The sequence below is a fragment of the Anguilla anguilla genome, chromosome 6 (assembly GCF_013347855.1).
Source record: "Anguilla anguilla isolate fAngAng1 chromosome 6, fAngAng1.pri, whole genome shotgun sequence".
In the NCBI taxonomy this organism is placed as follows: domain Eukaryota; kingdom Metazoa; phylum Chordata; class Actinopteri; order Anguilliformes; family Anguillidae; genus Anguilla; species Anguilla anguilla.
The window spans coordinates 6,340,415-6,356,606 of record NC_049206.1 but is presented as its reverse complement, the minus strand read 5'-3'; the positions used below and the strand labels follow the sequence as shown (position 1 = coordinate 6,356,606).

Genomic DNA, 16,192 nt, shown 5'->3' with positions numbered 1-16,192 from the left:
TCAAGTTTGACACCCCGGGCGAGAGCCTCCTTCCCTGGGTATATTTCGGGGCAGCAGCGTAGCACAAATGTTAAGCTTGTAACTCGAAGGTTGTGGGGTCAAATCCCAGCTGGGGTGTGGCTGCAAGTTGCTGTGGACGAGAGAATCGGCTAAATAATGGAAGTAAATTAAATGAAACCATTCCCTAATGAAAAGGGCGTGACTGGTGCACGACGAGCTCTGTGCGAAAAACACATTTCCTCCAGGAATAGTCTGCATCCTGTGGAGTCCTGCTGCTCTGACATCGGTAACCAATCAAAAGAGCACATAACTGTACAGTTAAATACTTACAGCCTCGCAGTCCACCACTTACGTTTTCAAAATAATTGGTAAACCGAAAATACAAATCAGAAATAGAATGGGATTAAAAATGAGCCCGCCAATCAGATACAAAGCGTGCCAGAGGAGAGAGAGAAGTGATTCAGTCGGAGGTCAGGAGCATCAGAACAGCCCACCAATCACACGTGGAGTGTGACCAGTACAGCCCACCAATCAGAATAATGAGCAATGTCAGAGCAGAGAAGAGCTATCCAAACAGACAGTGAAGAGCACCAATGGTGGAGTGACGCTTTTCAATCAGACATGAGAAGTCAATGTCCGAGTTAATGTTGCTTTTCAGAGGGGCTATGGAGCCAGTGCCTAAATCCTTCCCCCTAAACTCACACAGATACCTCCAAGTACACAGTGACCTTTATTATTTTAGCCTTTTCTTAAGGAGAAAAAAATCCCTTCTTTTAAAATATCTCACAGCAAAGCAAATTTAAAATGTCAGACTTCTTTTTTTTTTTTTTTTAAACATTAAATTCAACGTAAGATATTAGTCTGAATTCTGTGGGTGGTGAAAAGTTCGTGGGAGACAAGGAGTGGGGGCGGGGGGATTGGGGGCGAGGTGCAGGGCGGGGCGGTGGTGGATATTTTTTTTTTTTTTATACATTGACCAGGTGTGGATTCAGCAGGATGGATTTTTCGCTAAGGCTGTGCACAGCGCCTCCCTGTGGCGAATCAGGGGAACAGGCAGTCTGAAGGTCCCTGGAGGAGGAGGAGGAGGAGGAGGAGGAGGCGGCGGCGGCTGGTCCGCTGCGATCAGGACAGGTGGAAGGACTGCTGTCCCTCCCGCGCGGCCAGCAGCAGCTTCAGGCGCATGGCGTCCGCGCTGGAGTAGTCCGGCAGCTTCAGGTAGTTGACGCAGGTCATGACCGAGGGCAGGAAGTCGTCCGGGTTCTCCGTCGACTCGAACGTCTTGCGCACGATGGTCAGTGGCGGGTTCAGGCTCCGGAACCCTGGAACACAGAGGCAAGGGGTGGGGGAGGGGGGGTACGATATACGCGTCACACGGGGAGCCATTTAAGTGCGACACACAGCTGGAGGGCAGTAAACATGTATAGATCAGAGGAGGAATAATAACATTCCACGTGCAGAAGAGGGCGGAGTTCACTTGTTGACATGTAGGAGGGGAATAAATGAATGTTTGACAGAATGAACGGAACAGTTCGTTACCTCCGACAGGAAGCCTGGGACTGCCTGTGACGAACTGCAGGAACAGCCTCTGCTGCTCCGCGTCGAAACTACTGAGGACCTCGAACAGGAACCGAACGGCCCGACTGAGGACACAGAAACACAGACAGCATCACACGGCAGGCCTGCAAACCCTCTGCAGGGGTCTGTCCGGCTCAATTACTGCAGAGCCAAATGACACAAGCTGGTCTCAGGTGTGATGGTTCGCCAGTCATGCGTTTGGCTCTACACAGGTGAGACGGCCAACCTGTCGCGTGTGTAATGGTCAGGTCTCAGGTGAGACGGCCTACCTGTCGCGTGTGTAATGGTCAGGTCTCAGGTGAGACGGCCTACCTGTCGCGTGTGTAACGGTCAGGTCTCAGGTGAGACGGCCTACCTGTCGCGTGTGTAACGGTCAGGTCTCAGGTGAGACGGCCTACCTGTCGCGTGTGTAACGGTCAGGTCTCAGGTGAGACGGCCTACCTGTCGCGTGTGTAACGGTCAGGTCTCAGGTGAGACGGCCTACCTGTCGCGTGTGTAACGGTCTGGTCTCAGGTGAGACGGCCTACCTGTCGCGTGTGTAACGGTCAGGTCTCAGGTGAGACGGCCTACCTGTCGCGTGTGTAACGGTCTGGTCTCAGGTGAGACGGCCTACCTGTCGCGTGTGTAACGGTCTGGTCTCAGGTGAGACGGCCTACCTGTCGCGTGTGTAACGGTCAGGTCTCAGGTGAGACGGCCTACCTGTCGCGTGTGTAATGGTCAGGTCTCAGGTGAGACGGCCTACCTGTCGCGTGTGTAATGGTCAGGTCTCAGGTGAGACGGCCTACCTGTCGCGTGTGTAACGGTCAGGTCTCAGGTGAGACGGCCTACCTGTCGCGTGTGTAACGGTCTGGTCTCAGGTGAGACGGCCTACCTGTCGCGTGTGTAATGGTCAGGTCTCAGGTGAGACGGCCTACCTGTCGCGTGTGTAACGGTCAGGCCTCAGGTGAGATGGCCTACCTGTCGCGTGTGTAATGGTCAGGTCTCAGGTGAGACGGCCTACCTGTCGCGTGTGTAATGGTCAGGTCTCAGGTGAGATGGCCTACTTGTCGCGTGTGTAATGGTCAGGTCTCAGGTGAGACGGTCTACCTGTCGCGTGTGTAACGGTCAGGTCTCAGGCGAGACGGCCTACCTGTCGTGTGTGTAGCCGTGGTCGGGCCTACAGCACTCCATTAGAGTCTTGACGTCCCAGCTGTGGGTCCGGCTGCCGCACAGGAGCTGGTCCAGCTGAGGAGGGTTGGGGAGAAACACAAAGCGCAACAGAGTTTCAGCCAATCAGCTCGCTGCCATGGCACCGCCCCTGGGCCCGGGCACCACAGGGGCACTCACATGGGCGTGTCTGAGAAGTGACATGTGTACCGCGGCGTGGTTTCGGACTGCAGGTGAAGAGTTTTACTATGATTTTTTTGGGTATTCGAGAATCAGCAGGTGCTCGAAAAACAAAATGGTCGGGATGCTGGACAAAGATTCCCATGGCGACCAGCAGATAAAGGTGCTCCATTAGCCCAGAGAGTAGCCTGTAGCTTCCGGACCTCCTCGTGCACAGCGATGAAGTGCCAGGGTGAACGTGAATGGGGGAGTTAATGGGGCGCGTGTGGATCAGTGAAAGAATGATCAGGTGAACAAGTGGAGAGGTGAGATGCAGCGGGTTGCGTACCTCTTCTGGGTAGAAATACTGCAGGTGATGCAGGGGGAAGACCGACTCAAACCCCTCCCTTAACGACTCAAACTGCCGGGACACGCCCTCGTTCAGCGTCCAGTACACCACCAACTGGGGGGGGGGGTGGGGGAGGGACAGCAGTACAGGTGTGAACGGATACTGCTCATTTTTGTGTTCCTGCATGTGCTTGTGTGTATACATGTGTGTATAATATAATATGCCCTGAGGTATTCATCCAACTTCTGCGCATGTGTGTGTGTGTGTGTGTGTGTGCAGTGTAACACACTCTGAGGTACTCCTCCAGGTTGTGCGTGTGTGTGTGTGCGCGCGTGTATGTGCAGTGTAACACACCCTGAGGTACTCCTCCAGGTTGTGTGTGTGTGTGTGTGTGTATGTGCAGTGTAACACACCCTGAGGTACTCCTCCAGGTTGTGTGTGTGTGTGTGTGTGTATGTGCAGTGTAACACACCCTGAGGTACTCCTCCAGGTTGTGTGTGTGTGTGTGTGCGCGCGCGCGCGTGTGTGTATGTGCAGTGTAACACACCCTGAGGTACTCCTCCAGGTTGTGCGTGTGTGTGTGTGTGTGTGTGTGTGTGCGCGTGTATGTACAGTGTAACACACCCTGAGGTACTCCTCCAGGTTGTGGATGGTGACGGGGATGTCCTTGCCCCCCTTTTTCAGCTCGATGTTGGGGAACCCCGGCAGGGTGAAGTCCAGACCCAGGTCCTCCACAGAGCAGCCGTTCATACTGAGGCCTTCCAGGGCCTGCTGCAGCGTCTCCCGCGTCTGGAAGGGGGGGGGGGGGGGGGGGTGTTAGCCTCCTACAGTCACTACACAGTACTGCAAAACTGCAGAGCTGACACCGTCCTTGGATTACTGGAACAGAGAGAACTGATCCCACCACTACGTTACTGCACCAAAGGGTCAGCCATGGCAGAGAGAGGCAGGATGGTTTGGGGGGTTTGGTGACAGGCCCTTCCGGTTGGGGGTACAGTAAGCGGGACGGGGGACGGGGGACGGGGGCGCTCACCTGCGACCGGTCCTGCTCCAGCCTCCTCTTCTGCCGGATGATGTCCTCCAGGTGCTGGATGGAGGTGGCCACGGTGGGGTCCACGTCCTTCAGGTCGTGGGAGGTGACGAAGGCCTCGCTGCGCAGAAGCCACTTGTAGAAGGGCAGCCCCAGGGGAAGGTCCAGCTGCGAGCAGACACGCAGTGTCACTGGGCGGCAGTGTAGTATAATGGGTAATGAACCGGTTTTGTAACCTGAAGGTAACAGGTTCGATTCCCGGGTAGGACAGTGGAGTTGTACCCTTGAGCAAGGTACTTAACCTGCTTTGCTTCAGTATGTATCCAGCTGTATAAATGAATGCAATGTAAACACTATGTAGAATGCTGTGGAAGTCACTCTGGAAAAGAGCGTCTGCTAAATGCCTGTAATGTAACGTCACGGCAACGTCAGAGCAGCGTCACGGCAACGTTAGAGCAGCGTCACGGCAACGTTAGAGCAGCGTCACGGCAACGTTAGAGCAGCGTCACGGCAACGTTACAGCAGCGTCACGGCAACCGGGGAGAACGGGGCGCGTCGTCACGGCAACGTCGGAGCGATACCTCACGAAACGTCAGAGCGCGCGAGCGTTCCCCTAACCAGGCCGCCCCGTCACAAAGGAGGGCGGCCAGACGGGACGGGTTCAGGGCGGGTTCAGGACAAACGGAGCGCGCTCACCAGCCTGAAGTCCATGACGGCTTTGGCGATGAGCTTGCCCAGGAAGCGGAACTTCATCTTGACCTTGGCGATGTGCGCCGGTTTGGTGGTCCTGCCGATGGGAACCACAAACAGGCCCCTGGGGCTGAACATGTACCTGGTCCCCTCCTGGCCTCCTGATTGGGGGGGGGGAGGGGGGAGGGGGAGGAGAGGGGATCATCAAAAATGGCACATGAAAATATCACGAAAATATAGTCAGATACCTGGTCGAATAACAAAACAACTGCTCGAGAACCAGAGTTGAGAAACAGCGAAATTTTTTAAAAGTCAGGTGTCAGCAGACTGTGAAGCAGCATGTCTGAGGGAAAAACATCTTCCCCAATGAGATCCCAGCGCCGGCAGCTTATGGCAGCTAGGGTGTCACAAAGATGAATCGGCTTTGCAGCAATTATTTCTCACACATTCTAGGCCGATTATCGCTTGTGAAGAATCACTGATTTTCGATTACATGGTCCTAAAGCTCAGGTCTAATTTACATATCGTCTCACACTGACACACACCTACACATACACATACTAGTATGTGTGTGTGTGTGTGTGTGAGAGACAGACAGAGAGACAAAGAGAGTGTACACATATATGACAATCCTGACTTCAAAATACATTTTAATGACTGAACACCCAGAGTTCACACTATCATTCTAACCGAACATTCATTCGTTCACAAGATACACACACACATCCATAACACACTTATAATGCAATGAGCTCAGATCTTTCAGGTAAGCATGCACAGCAGAACCATTCTGGTGTTACAGGTAGTGTGTGCCGAACTGAAACACAGCAGGGGCGGGTCGCCGTACCTTTGGGGTTGGGCAGGGCGACCTCCTCGCCCCTCCACAGGCCCAGGTCGGCCCGCTGCAGCTCCTGGGACACCAGGGCGTAGAACTCCAGAGTGGGACCCAGGCCCGTGCCCACCTGCAGGGAGGAACCAGGGAGGGGTGAGCCTAATTAAAGCCCGTCTGTGTCCGGACCGGACCTGTCACTGTGCCTACAGACCAATGACGAGGCCCGTCTGTATCTGACCTGCACTGAGCTTACTGACCAATGACGAGGTCCATCTGTGTCTGGACCTGACCTGGCACTGTGCCTGTCGACCAATGACGAGGCCTGTCTGTATCTGACCTGTCACTGTGCCTATCGACCAATGACGAGGCCTGTCTGTATCTGACCTGTCACTGAGCTTACTGACCAATGACAAGGTCCATCTGTGTCTGGACCTGACCTGGCACTGTGCCTGTCGACCAATGACGAGGCCTGTCTGTATCTGACCTGTCACTGTGCCTACAGACCAATGACGAGGCCTGTCTGTGCCTGTATCTGACCTGTCACTGTGCATACCAGCCAATGAGGAGGTAAAGCGCGGATGATGGTACCTCGTTGTCGTACTGGATCTCCAGCATGGCCCTGGAGCTGCCCAGATCCTGCATCACAGACTCGGCCTGCTTCAGCAGCTCCTCTCGGTTTATAGTGCGCTGAGAGAGAGAGGGAGGGGGAGACAGAGAGAGAGGGAGAGGGAGAGAGAGAGAGAGAGTGAGAGGTGAACACAATTGTCACATTGTGGAAATGGCCTGCCCCACTCCCACAACACTACCTTCTTCCTGTCCAATCGGGGGGCCACCCTACTGTCCTGAGAATCTGATTGGTTGATCTCCGGGTTGGTGTCCAGGAGACGCTGCATGGCGCGGTCCCGGTCGAATGCGGTCACGTAGAACAGCATCTGCCGCGTGTCGAACGGGAAGAAGAAGGGGCTGGAGGGAGGGAAAGAAAGGAAGGAAGAAAGAAAGGATGATTATGATGAAAACAAATGAGCAACTGAGAACAGCCTACAGCAGGGAAGCAAATGTGTGCGTGTGTGTGTGTGTGTGTGAGAGAGAGAGAGAGCTCCTGAAAGTGTGTGTGTGAGAGAGAGAGCTCCTGAAAGTGTGTGTGTGTGTGTGTGAGAGAGAGAGCTCCTGAAAGTGTGTGTGCGTGTGTGTGTGTGTGTGTGTGTGTGTAAGAGAGAGAGAGAGCTCCTGAAAGTGTGTGTGTGTGTGTGTGTGTGAGAGAGAGAGCTCCTGAAAGTGTGTGTGTGTGTGTGAGAGAGAGAGAGCTCCTGAAAGTGTGTGTGTGTGTGTGTGTGTGTGAGAGAGAGAGCTCCTGAAAGTGTGTGTGTGCGTGTGCGTGTGTGTGCGTGCGTGTGCACCCACCAGGTTTTGCCCAGCTGGATCAGCCAGCAGGGGATGTTCCCGGTCATGATGACCAGAGGGTCCTGCAGCTGTCGGTTGGCCTTGGCGGTCAGCTTGCTGTTGATGAACTCGCTGGTGGGGATGATCTCCTTACACACGGCATTCTGCAGGATACAGAGAGCACCGTGAGAAGGGCACGCAACAGGCTTTCAGCTCACAGACAGCGACAGACACAGCCCACAGACACAGACACACGGCACCATAGAGACACACGGACACAGAGCGTGCTGCAGTGATACACGTGGGTCAGTGTGTTAAACCCAGCTGTGCAGCTGTTCATCAGGCTCATACAGGTACATTCCAGAAAGTTCTGTTTGATATTCACACTGTACAGGTACATTCCAGGAAGCGCCTGTGGATACTCACGTCGTACAGGTATACCCCAGAATGCTCCGGCAGATACTCACGTCGTACGGGTATACCCCAGAATGCTCCGGCAGATACTCACGTCGTACGGGTATACCCCAGAACGCTCCGGCAGATACTCACGTCGTACAGGTATACTCCAGAACGTTCCGGCGGATACTCACGTCGTACGGGTATACTCCAGAACGTTCCGGCGGATACTCACGTCGTACGGGTATACTCCAGAACGCTGCAGCGGATACTCACGTCGTACGGGTATACTCCAGAACGCTGCAGCGGATACTCACGTCGTACAGGTATACTCCAGAACGCTCCGGCAGATACTCACGTCGTACAGGTATACTCCAGAACGTTCCGGCGGATACTCACATCGTACAGGTATACTCCAGAACGCTCCGGCGGATACTCACGTCGTACAGGTATACTCCAGAACGTTCCGGCGGATACTCACGTCGTACGGGTATACTCCAGAACGTTCCGGCGGATACTCACGTCGTATGGGTATACTCCAGAACGTTCCGGCGGATACTCAGGTCGTACAGGTATACTCCAGAACGTTCCGGAGGATACTCACGTCGTACAGGTATACTCCAGTACGGGTATACTCCAGAACGTTCCGGCGGATACTCAGGTCGTACAGGTATACTCCAGAACGTTCCGGAGGATACTCACGTCGTACAGGTATACTCCAGTACGGGTATACTCCAGAACGTTCCGGCGGATACTCACGTCGTACGGGTATACTCCAGAACGTTCCGGCGGATACTCAGGTCGTACAGGTATACTCCAGAACGTTCCGGAGGATACTCACGTCGTACAGGTATACTCCAGTACGGGTATACTCCAGAACGTTCCGGCGGATACTCAGGTCGTACAGGTATACTCCAGAACGTTCCGGCGGATACTCACGTCGTACGGGTATACTCCGGCGGATACTAACCTCGTACAGGTAGAACCAGTATCGGCTGATGGAGTGCAGGGCTCGGAGCAGCAGGGTGACGTCCCGGGACGGGTCATCGAAGGTCATGCTCTCCGGAGGCTCCGAATGGAGGCACATCTCCAGGGGATTGGCTGCGCTGGGACAGACGCCGTCTGCAGGGACGGACAGACGGACGGACACGGGTCAAACACGGCCCCGCTCGGGACGGACGGGAGGGCTGGCGGACGGACGTACCGTGCCACAGCTCGTCGTGCTTCTTGGCGTTGCGGGGCGAGGTTTTGGTGGGGGCCGTCTGCGCCCTGCCCCTCTTCCCTCCAACTACATCCTTACTGCCGTCCTCATCCTCCCTCACTGGCTTATACCTGAGGAGATACAGTGCGTCATACCACACTACACACACACACGCGCGCACACGCACACACACACACACACAAACATGCACACACACACGCACACTCACATACACACACACACACCCCACACACACACATGCATGCATGCACACACTGACACACACACACATACACACACACTCACACTCACACTCACACACACACTCATACCACACTACACACATACACACACACACACACGTACACTCACACACACACACACACACACACACACGCATATGCATATGCACGCACACACTCACACACACACTCACACACACACACACTCACACACACACACTACACGCACACACTACACGCACACACACACACACACACGCACACTCACACACACACGCGCAGGTACCATATGGTGTGGGTCTTGGTCCAGATGCCGGCGCGTCCGAGCGGGTTGGCCTCGTCGTCGGTGGACTCCCTCTCCTCCTCGGCCTGCAGGCTGAACTGCCGGACCGCCTGGTACACGGTCATGCTGTACGGCAGCATGTGCTCCCCCATGTAGAACTGCAGCCTGTGCCTCACACTGCCCGAGTTCAGGAACTGTGCAGCCTGGGAAGGGGGGGGGGGGGGGTCAAAGGTCAGAGGTCATCCACAACGGTCACCATAGTAACCACACGGTCAGGTCCTGCAGTCCCTACATCCTCTCCACTAGGTGCAACCTCCTAGACCAAGGGCGGGAAATTTCGTGCCTGGAGGGTGTATGCATGTTCTTGTTTCCACCAATTACCCTGGCTAAATGAGCCAACTGGCTGTATACAACAACACTGGTTCACTAACAGATTAGATCACAGGAACACGTTTCATTCAGGGACACGAAAACAGTCTTCGTCTGTCGTTCATGCGCTCATCAAGACTGTCAGATGACGTAAAAATTAAGGGCTAATTGAGTCATTAAGGCCAGAGGTTGGCATGAAACCCAGAAACGGATACGGCCCTCGTTGCCCACCTCTGTCCTAGACCAAGGGTACTCAAATCTGGCCCATAGCCATCAGTACTGCTGGTCTTCTTTAGAGCCACATCATTAGCCGATTAATGTGACTGATTAGTGTGCTGTCCCAGTGTAATCAGTCCCTGACTCAAGGGGAAGAATGGAAATCAGCAGTACGACTGGCACTGAGGACCACATAAAAGCAACCCTAGTCCAGGTGGCTGCAGTTGGTAACGGACGTTTCTCATGTTTTGTTACAGAAAAGAACACCTATTGGTACCGTTACTGTTATTGGCCACGCCAATTCATGAATATAAAACAGATCCATTAAATTAGTGTCCATCAGAGATGAGAGTTTTAAGATTTTAAGAGTACTGGTGTTCACACACAACCCATTCAGAACCCTCAAGTGTAAGAGTACAGGGCTCTGGCGTGTCCATGCGACCCGTTTGTGTGTGAAAGTCATAATCCTGTCTCGCGTACCAGAGACTCGTCTATTTCATCGTCCGAGCCGTCCTCCTCGCTGTCCTGGTCTTCCTCTCGAATCCGGCCGTAGCCTGGAGGGGAAAGGGTTAACACTGTTCACCGTCAACTTCAAACAAGCCGCAGAGACATCTTGGGCAACATCAGGTCCTCAAAAGAATGAGTTCTGCCAAACCTCTGACGACAAGGTATCTCTCGATGGCCTGTACCAAGGCCAGGGGGTCGATCTTGACGGTTCCCCCCTTCCACTGCTTGACGTTGGCGCAGTCCGGGTGTCTCTGAAGCTGACACTTCAGCTGGTGGGTGTTGAAAAACTTGAGAGCCTGGGAGCCTCTGCGGAAACAGCACAGATCAGCCAATCACAAAGCAGCGCCGACAGAGAAAGCCAATGAGATTGACGGGGGGATGGGGGGGGGGGGAGAGACATGGCGACAGAGACTCAGCGAAGAGAGTAAGAGAAAGGGAGATAGAGAGTGGGTGCGTGTGAGAAGGAGAGTGTACCTAAGAGAGGAATAGTGTACGGCAGAGAAAGACAGGTAGCGTATAAGAGAGGCAAGAGAAGGTGCCTGAGAGATAACAGGTAAGAGAAAGAGAGAGAGGAAAGGGAAAGGGAAGAGAGCAAGAGAGAGAGCAAGAGAGAGCAAATGGGAGAGAGTGAGAGAGAGAGAGAGTGAGAGAGAGAGAGAGTCAGAGAGAGAGAGAGAGTCAGACATCAGAAAGGTGAGAGGTAAAGCTGACCTGCTCCCGGTGCCGTTCCCGCTGGGGAAGTCGTGCACTTTGACGGGGAACTGCTCCATCTGGCTCAGGCAGCTGTTCATCTTGTGCACCAGCGCCAGGAGGGGCCCGCTCTCACAGGGGTCCAACCGCCCCGGGGGTTCTGTGCCCGGAACCTGGAGCCAAAAGCAGAGCCACACTCATAACCTCACTACCCAAAACCAGACCCATCACCTCACTACCCAAAACCAGACCCATAACCTCACTACCCAAAACCAGACCCATAACCTCACTATCCAAAACCAGACCCATAACCTCACTACCCAAAACCAGACCCATAACCTCACTATCCAAAACCAGACCCATAACCTCACTACCCAAAACCAGACCCATAACCTCACCACCCAAAACCAGACCCATAACCTCACTACCCAAAACCAGACCCATAACCTCACTATCGAAAACCAGACCCATAACCTCACTACCCAAAACCAGACCCATAACCTCACCACCCAAAACCAGACCCATAACCTCACTATCCAAAACCAGACCCATAACCTCACTATCCAAAACCAGACCCATAACCTCACTACCCAAAACCAGACCCATAACCTCACTACCCAAAACCAGACCCATAACCTCACTATCCAAAACCAGACCCATAACCTCACTATCCGGGTGCGGTGTGGGGCAGGGGCGGGGGCGGGGCGGGCGGGTGCGGTGTGGGGCAGGGGCGGGGCGGCGGGTGCGGTGTGGGGCAGGGGCGGGGAGTGTGCGGGGGCGGGTGCGGGGCGGGGGAGGGTGCGGGGCGGGAGGGTGCGGAGGCGGGTGCGGGGCGGGGAGGGTGCGGATGCGGTGTGGGGCAGGGAGGGTGCGGAGGCGGCTCACCGGGCACCCGAAGAAGACGTGCAGGAAGCGGCGGAGCCGGAGGGGGCGGCGCACGGCGTGCCGCTCGCAGTCGGACGTCAGGTACAGGAGCAGCTGGCGCACCAGGCCGCTGTGCTGGATCTCGAAGGACGAGGCGTCCGAGTGGCACAGGATGGCGCAGATCTCCAGCAGGCACTCCAGCCCGCCGTCCAGCTGCAGGCCCAGCCGCGCTGTGGCCGCGCACAGCTGCTGGAGAACGCTCAGCGCCGGGCCGCCGCAGCCGACGCCGCCGCCGACGCCGCCGGAGCTGCTGCCGTTCAGCTGCTCACAGCCCAGGTAGCGATCCACAAACCTGCAGGCCTGCTCCCGCACCCAGGCACGGATCTTCTCTCTGCCGCAGAGAGGGGGGGGGGGGGGGGAGAGAGGGGGGGAGGGGGGCAGAGAGAGAGAAGGGGGGGAGAGAGGGGGGGTGGGGTCAAGAGAGAGAGGGGGGAGAGGGGGAGAAAGAGGGGAGGGAGTGAGGTCGAGAGAGGAGTGGGGGAGAGAGGGGCAGAGAGAGAGAGGGGGAGAGGGAGTACGGTCGAGGGAGGAGTGGGGGAGAGAGAGGGAGATTATTTAAAATAGAGAAATATGAAAACTTAAAAAAAGCTAAATATATAGGCTATACTCCTTTAACAGACAGACAGAGTGAGGGTGAGAGAGAGGTGCTGTACTATCAGGACGTAGAAGCTCAGCGTTGAAGCTGTGTTGAGGCTCAGTGTTGAAGTTCAGTGTTGAATCTCAGTGTTGAGGCTCAGTGTTGAAGTTCAGTGTTGAATCTCAGTGTTCAGGCTCAGTGTTGAATCTCAGTGTTCAGGCTCAGTGTTGAAGTTCAGTTTTGAGGTACAGCGGTGAAGCTCATTATTGAAGCTCAGTGTTGAGGTACAGTGTTGAAGTTCAGTTTTGAGGCTCAGTGTTGAAGTTCAGTGTTGAAACTCATTGTTGAAGTTCAGTGTTGAATCTCAGTGTTGAAACTCATTATTGAAGCTCAGTGTTCAAACTCAGTGTTGTGAGGCAACGCGACAGCACAGGTGAGCCGTACCTGTTGTTGCAGACGGAGTCCTTGGGCGTGGCTCGGGTCAGTCCGCTCACCCCCGCCATGCGGGACGGGTCCGAAATGGCGTTATTGGTCTGGGCACCCAGTTTGCCCCAGGACTTGGGGTTCAGGCTTGCCAGGAAGGAGGATTTTGGGGACTGGGTGCTGGTGGGACTCTTAGCTGCACGGGAAGAGGGATTAAGGACCACAGTGAAAGAGCCATGGTGAGTTTCTCTGTCTTCAGAGCTGAAGGTCGGTGAGCCCAATGTGTGAGCAGAACAAAGGGAGCAGGAGGGAGCCGTCCTAAAGTGTGGGGAGAAATGACGTGCCTCACATGCGTTTAAAAACCAGCCGAGTTTGCCATAGAAGTCTGTGTGTGTGTGTGTGTGTGTGTGAGAGAGAGTGTGTGAGTGTGTGTGTACGTGACCATTATAATTAAGGCAAGGCACCCGTACCCTGATTGTCCATTTTGTCCTCGTCCCGCGGGGGAGAGTACTTGGGCCTCCTGGGGCCTCGTTTAGGAAGCCGCTTCCTCTTCAGAGCGTCGCTCAGCCGCCTGGGGGGGGGGGGGGGGGGGGGGGGGGGGGGGGGGAGAGAGAGAGAGAGAGAGAGAGCAGAACAGTCTCACTGAACAGTCAGGAGAACTGAACAGTCTCACTGAACAGTCAGGAGAACAGAACAGTCTCACAGCAGGGCTAGGGGTGCTGGGAGCTTTGCAACAGCTGTGCTGTGATTGGGTATCTGGTAGTGAGAGGGATGTGCCATTAAGAAAGAGGGGCTGGTTAGATTCTGCAGGAACTGGCTGCTTGCAGAAGGAGGGCTGCCTGAGTAGGCTTTGATTGGGTGCCTGAAAGGTCAGCGTCTGAATGAACAGTGCTGTGATTGGATGCCAGCAGGAGGAGGGGCTGGATGGGCAGTGCTGTGACTGGCTGCCTGCAGGAGGAGGGGCTGAATGGGCAGTGCTGTGATTGGCTGCCTGTAGGAGGAGGGGCTGAATTGGCAGTGCTGTGATTGGCTGCCTTCTGAAGGAGGGGCTGAATGGGCAGTGTTGTGATTGGCTGCCTGCAGGAGGAGGGGCTGGATGGGCAGTGCTGTGATTGGCTGTCTGCAGAAGGAGAGGCTGAATGGGCAGTGATGTGATTGGTGGGCTCTGGTCTCTCACCCCTGTGGGCTCAGGTCCAGCGAGTCATCCATGCTGTGCTGGTAGCTGGGAGAGCCCAGGTCAGATGGGACGTTGGTTGCCATGGTAGCGGTTACCATGCTGATGGTTGTGTTGCAGAGACCGGAGGTTCCGCTGGAGCACACCCTGGGAGGGCTGGTGAAGAAGGTCTCTGACTCGGCCAGGTTCTTCACCTGGTGCATCACACCTGAACACACACACACACACATGCATGTACACACAAACAAACAAACAAACACACAAACACACACACACACACACATATACACATACGCACAACTGGTCAGCAGGGCAAACTCGCAATGTAAACCAACTCTACTACCGTCTAGCATGGGTTCTATGCACTGGGACCACTGCTAGATCTATTTCGGTTTGTGTATCAGATAAAACAGATACAACTAGGCCTGTGTGTTGCGTGTTTGCGTGTGCGCGTGCGCATCTGTGTGCATGCACGCGAGTTCAAAAGCTCCGCTTTAAAGGACGAGAGAGCCTTTCCCCTCGAAACGCGGAGGACCGCCCACCTTCTCTTCTGAAATAGACGCCGAAAACGTCAGAGAGCTTCTGCATGAGGATCTCGGCCATCTGCAGAGCCCCGACCACGATCCTCAGGTCCTGACTGGACAGCATGGAGGCGATGTGACTGAAACACACAACCCGTACAGGACACTAAATTTACCTACGCACACACACAGACTAGTGAGGACATTAACAACCGCAGGGCCAGAGAGCCTCGAGGCATTCAAATACAAATACACACATTACCCACACACAGTACGTACACATATACAGGCACACACACACACAGATACAGAACGAGTGCGCTAGCACGGTGTGCTAAAGTGTGCACTAGCGGGGCGTGTGCTAACGAGTGCACTAGCACGGTGTGCTAACGTGTGCACTAGCGGGGCGTGTGTTAACGAGTGCACTAGTGTGGTGTGTTAACGAGTGCACTAGTGTGGTGTGTTAACGAGTGCACTAGCATGGTGTGTGTTAACGAGTGCACTAGCATGGTGTGTGTTAACGAGTGCACTAGTGTGGTGTGCGTTAGCGTGTGCACTAGCACAGTGTGTTAACGAGTGCACTAGTGCGGTGTGCTAGCGTGTGTACTAGCGGGGTGTGTGTTAAAATGCAGGCGCTTGCCCCCCCCCCACCCCCCACCCGACTCACCTGGACACGGCGTGGTTCCTCAGCACGTCCCTGAGCAGCTGCGCGTCGGAGAAGTAGACGATCCTCAGCACGGCGCGAAGGCACTTGTGGCGGACGGCGGGGCCGGCGGAGGAGCTGTAGGCCTCGTACAGCACGCCGAACAGCGTCTTGACGAAGCAGCGCGTCAGCTCCGGCTCCTCCTTCATCAGCTGCGCCCGCGCGTCCTCCCGCCGCGGCTCCGCGTGCCCGCCTGGGACAGGAAACAGGAAGCGCGGCGCGCGGTCAGGCGGCGAGCGGCACGGGTCGCACCCCGAGGCCCCGGGTGTGAGCGCACTCCCGTCTCAAACGTGCACTCCCGTCTCAAACGCGCACTCCCGTCTCAAACGCGCACTCCCGTCTCAAACGTGCACTCCCATCTCAAACGCGCACTCCCGTCTCAAACGTGCACTCCCGTCTCAAACGCGCACTCCCGTCTCAAACGTGCACTCCCGTCTCAAACGCGCACTCCCGTCTCAAACGCGCACTCCCGTCTCAAACGTGCACTCCCCTCTCAAACGTGCACTCCCCTCTCAAACGTGCACTCCCGTCTCAAACGTGCACTCCCGTCTCAAACGTGCACTCCCGTCTCAAACGTGCACTCCCGTCTCAAACGCGCACTCCCGTCTCAAACGTGCACTCCCGTCTCAAACGCGCACTCCCGTCTCAAACGTGCACTCCCATCTCAAACGCGCACTCTCCCGTCTCAAACGCGCACTCCCATCTCAAACGCGCACTCCCGTCTCAAACGTGCACTCCCGTCTCAAACGCGCACTCCCGTCTCAAACGCGCACTCCCGTCTCAAACGTGCACTCCCGTCTCAAAC

General features: G+C 55.4%; 1 protein-coding gene across 3 annotated transcripts in view; it reads right to left on the bottom strand.

The window, feature by feature from the left end:
* Positions 1-977: 977 nt before the first annotated feature.
* Positions 978-16,192, bottom strand: part of LOC118229801 (E3 ubiquitin-protein ligase TRIP12-like) — a 29,677-nt gene continuing 14,462 nt past the window's right edge. For 2 of the 3 annotated variants that reach the window (XM_035422174.1, XM_035422175.1), the window contains exons 18-40: positions 15,352-15,580; positions 14,706-14,824; positions 14,167-14,371; positions 13,460-13,560; positions 13,011-13,185; positions 11,951-12,320; positions 11,087-11,238; positions 10,524-10,681; positions 10,349-10,422; positions 9,287-9,486; positions 8,762-8,889; positions 8,528-8,679; positions 7,183-7,325; positions 6,588-6,744; positions 6,370-6,468; positions 5,797-5,911; positions 4,956-5,110; positions 4,263-4,427; positions 3,854-4,018; positions 3,230-3,343; positions 2,705-2,799; positions 1,537-1,640; positions 1,123-1,319 (exon numbers count right to left, since the gene is read on the bottom strand). In XM_035422174.1, the coding sequence (XP_035278065.1) occupies positions 1,123-1,319; positions 1,537-1,640; positions 2,705-2,799; positions 3,230-3,343; positions 3,854-4,018; positions 4,263-4,427; positions 4,956-5,110; positions 5,797-5,911; positions 6,370-6,468; positions 6,588-6,744; positions 7,183-7,325; positions 8,528-8,679; positions 8,762-8,889; positions 9,287-9,486; positions 10,349-10,422; positions 10,524-10,681; positions 11,087-11,238; positions 11,951-12,320; positions 13,011-13,185; positions 13,460-13,560; positions 14,167-14,371; positions 14,706-14,824; positions 15,352-15,580 (3,572 nt within the window). Of the gene's footprint in view, positions 1,320-1,536; positions 1,641-2,704; positions 2,800-3,229; positions 3,344-3,853; positions 4,019-4,262; positions 4,428-4,955; positions 5,111-5,796; positions 5,912-6,369; positions 6,469-6,587; positions 6,745-7,182; positions 7,326-8,527; positions 8,680-8,761; positions 8,890-9,286; positions 9,487-10,348; positions 10,423-10,523; positions 10,682-11,086; positions 11,239-11,950; positions 12,321-13,010; positions 13,186-13,459; positions 13,561-14,166; positions 14,372-14,705; positions 14,825-15,351; positions 15,581-16,192 lie in introns of all 3 variants that reach the window. The other variant, XM_035422176.1, reaches the window with a different exon arrangement.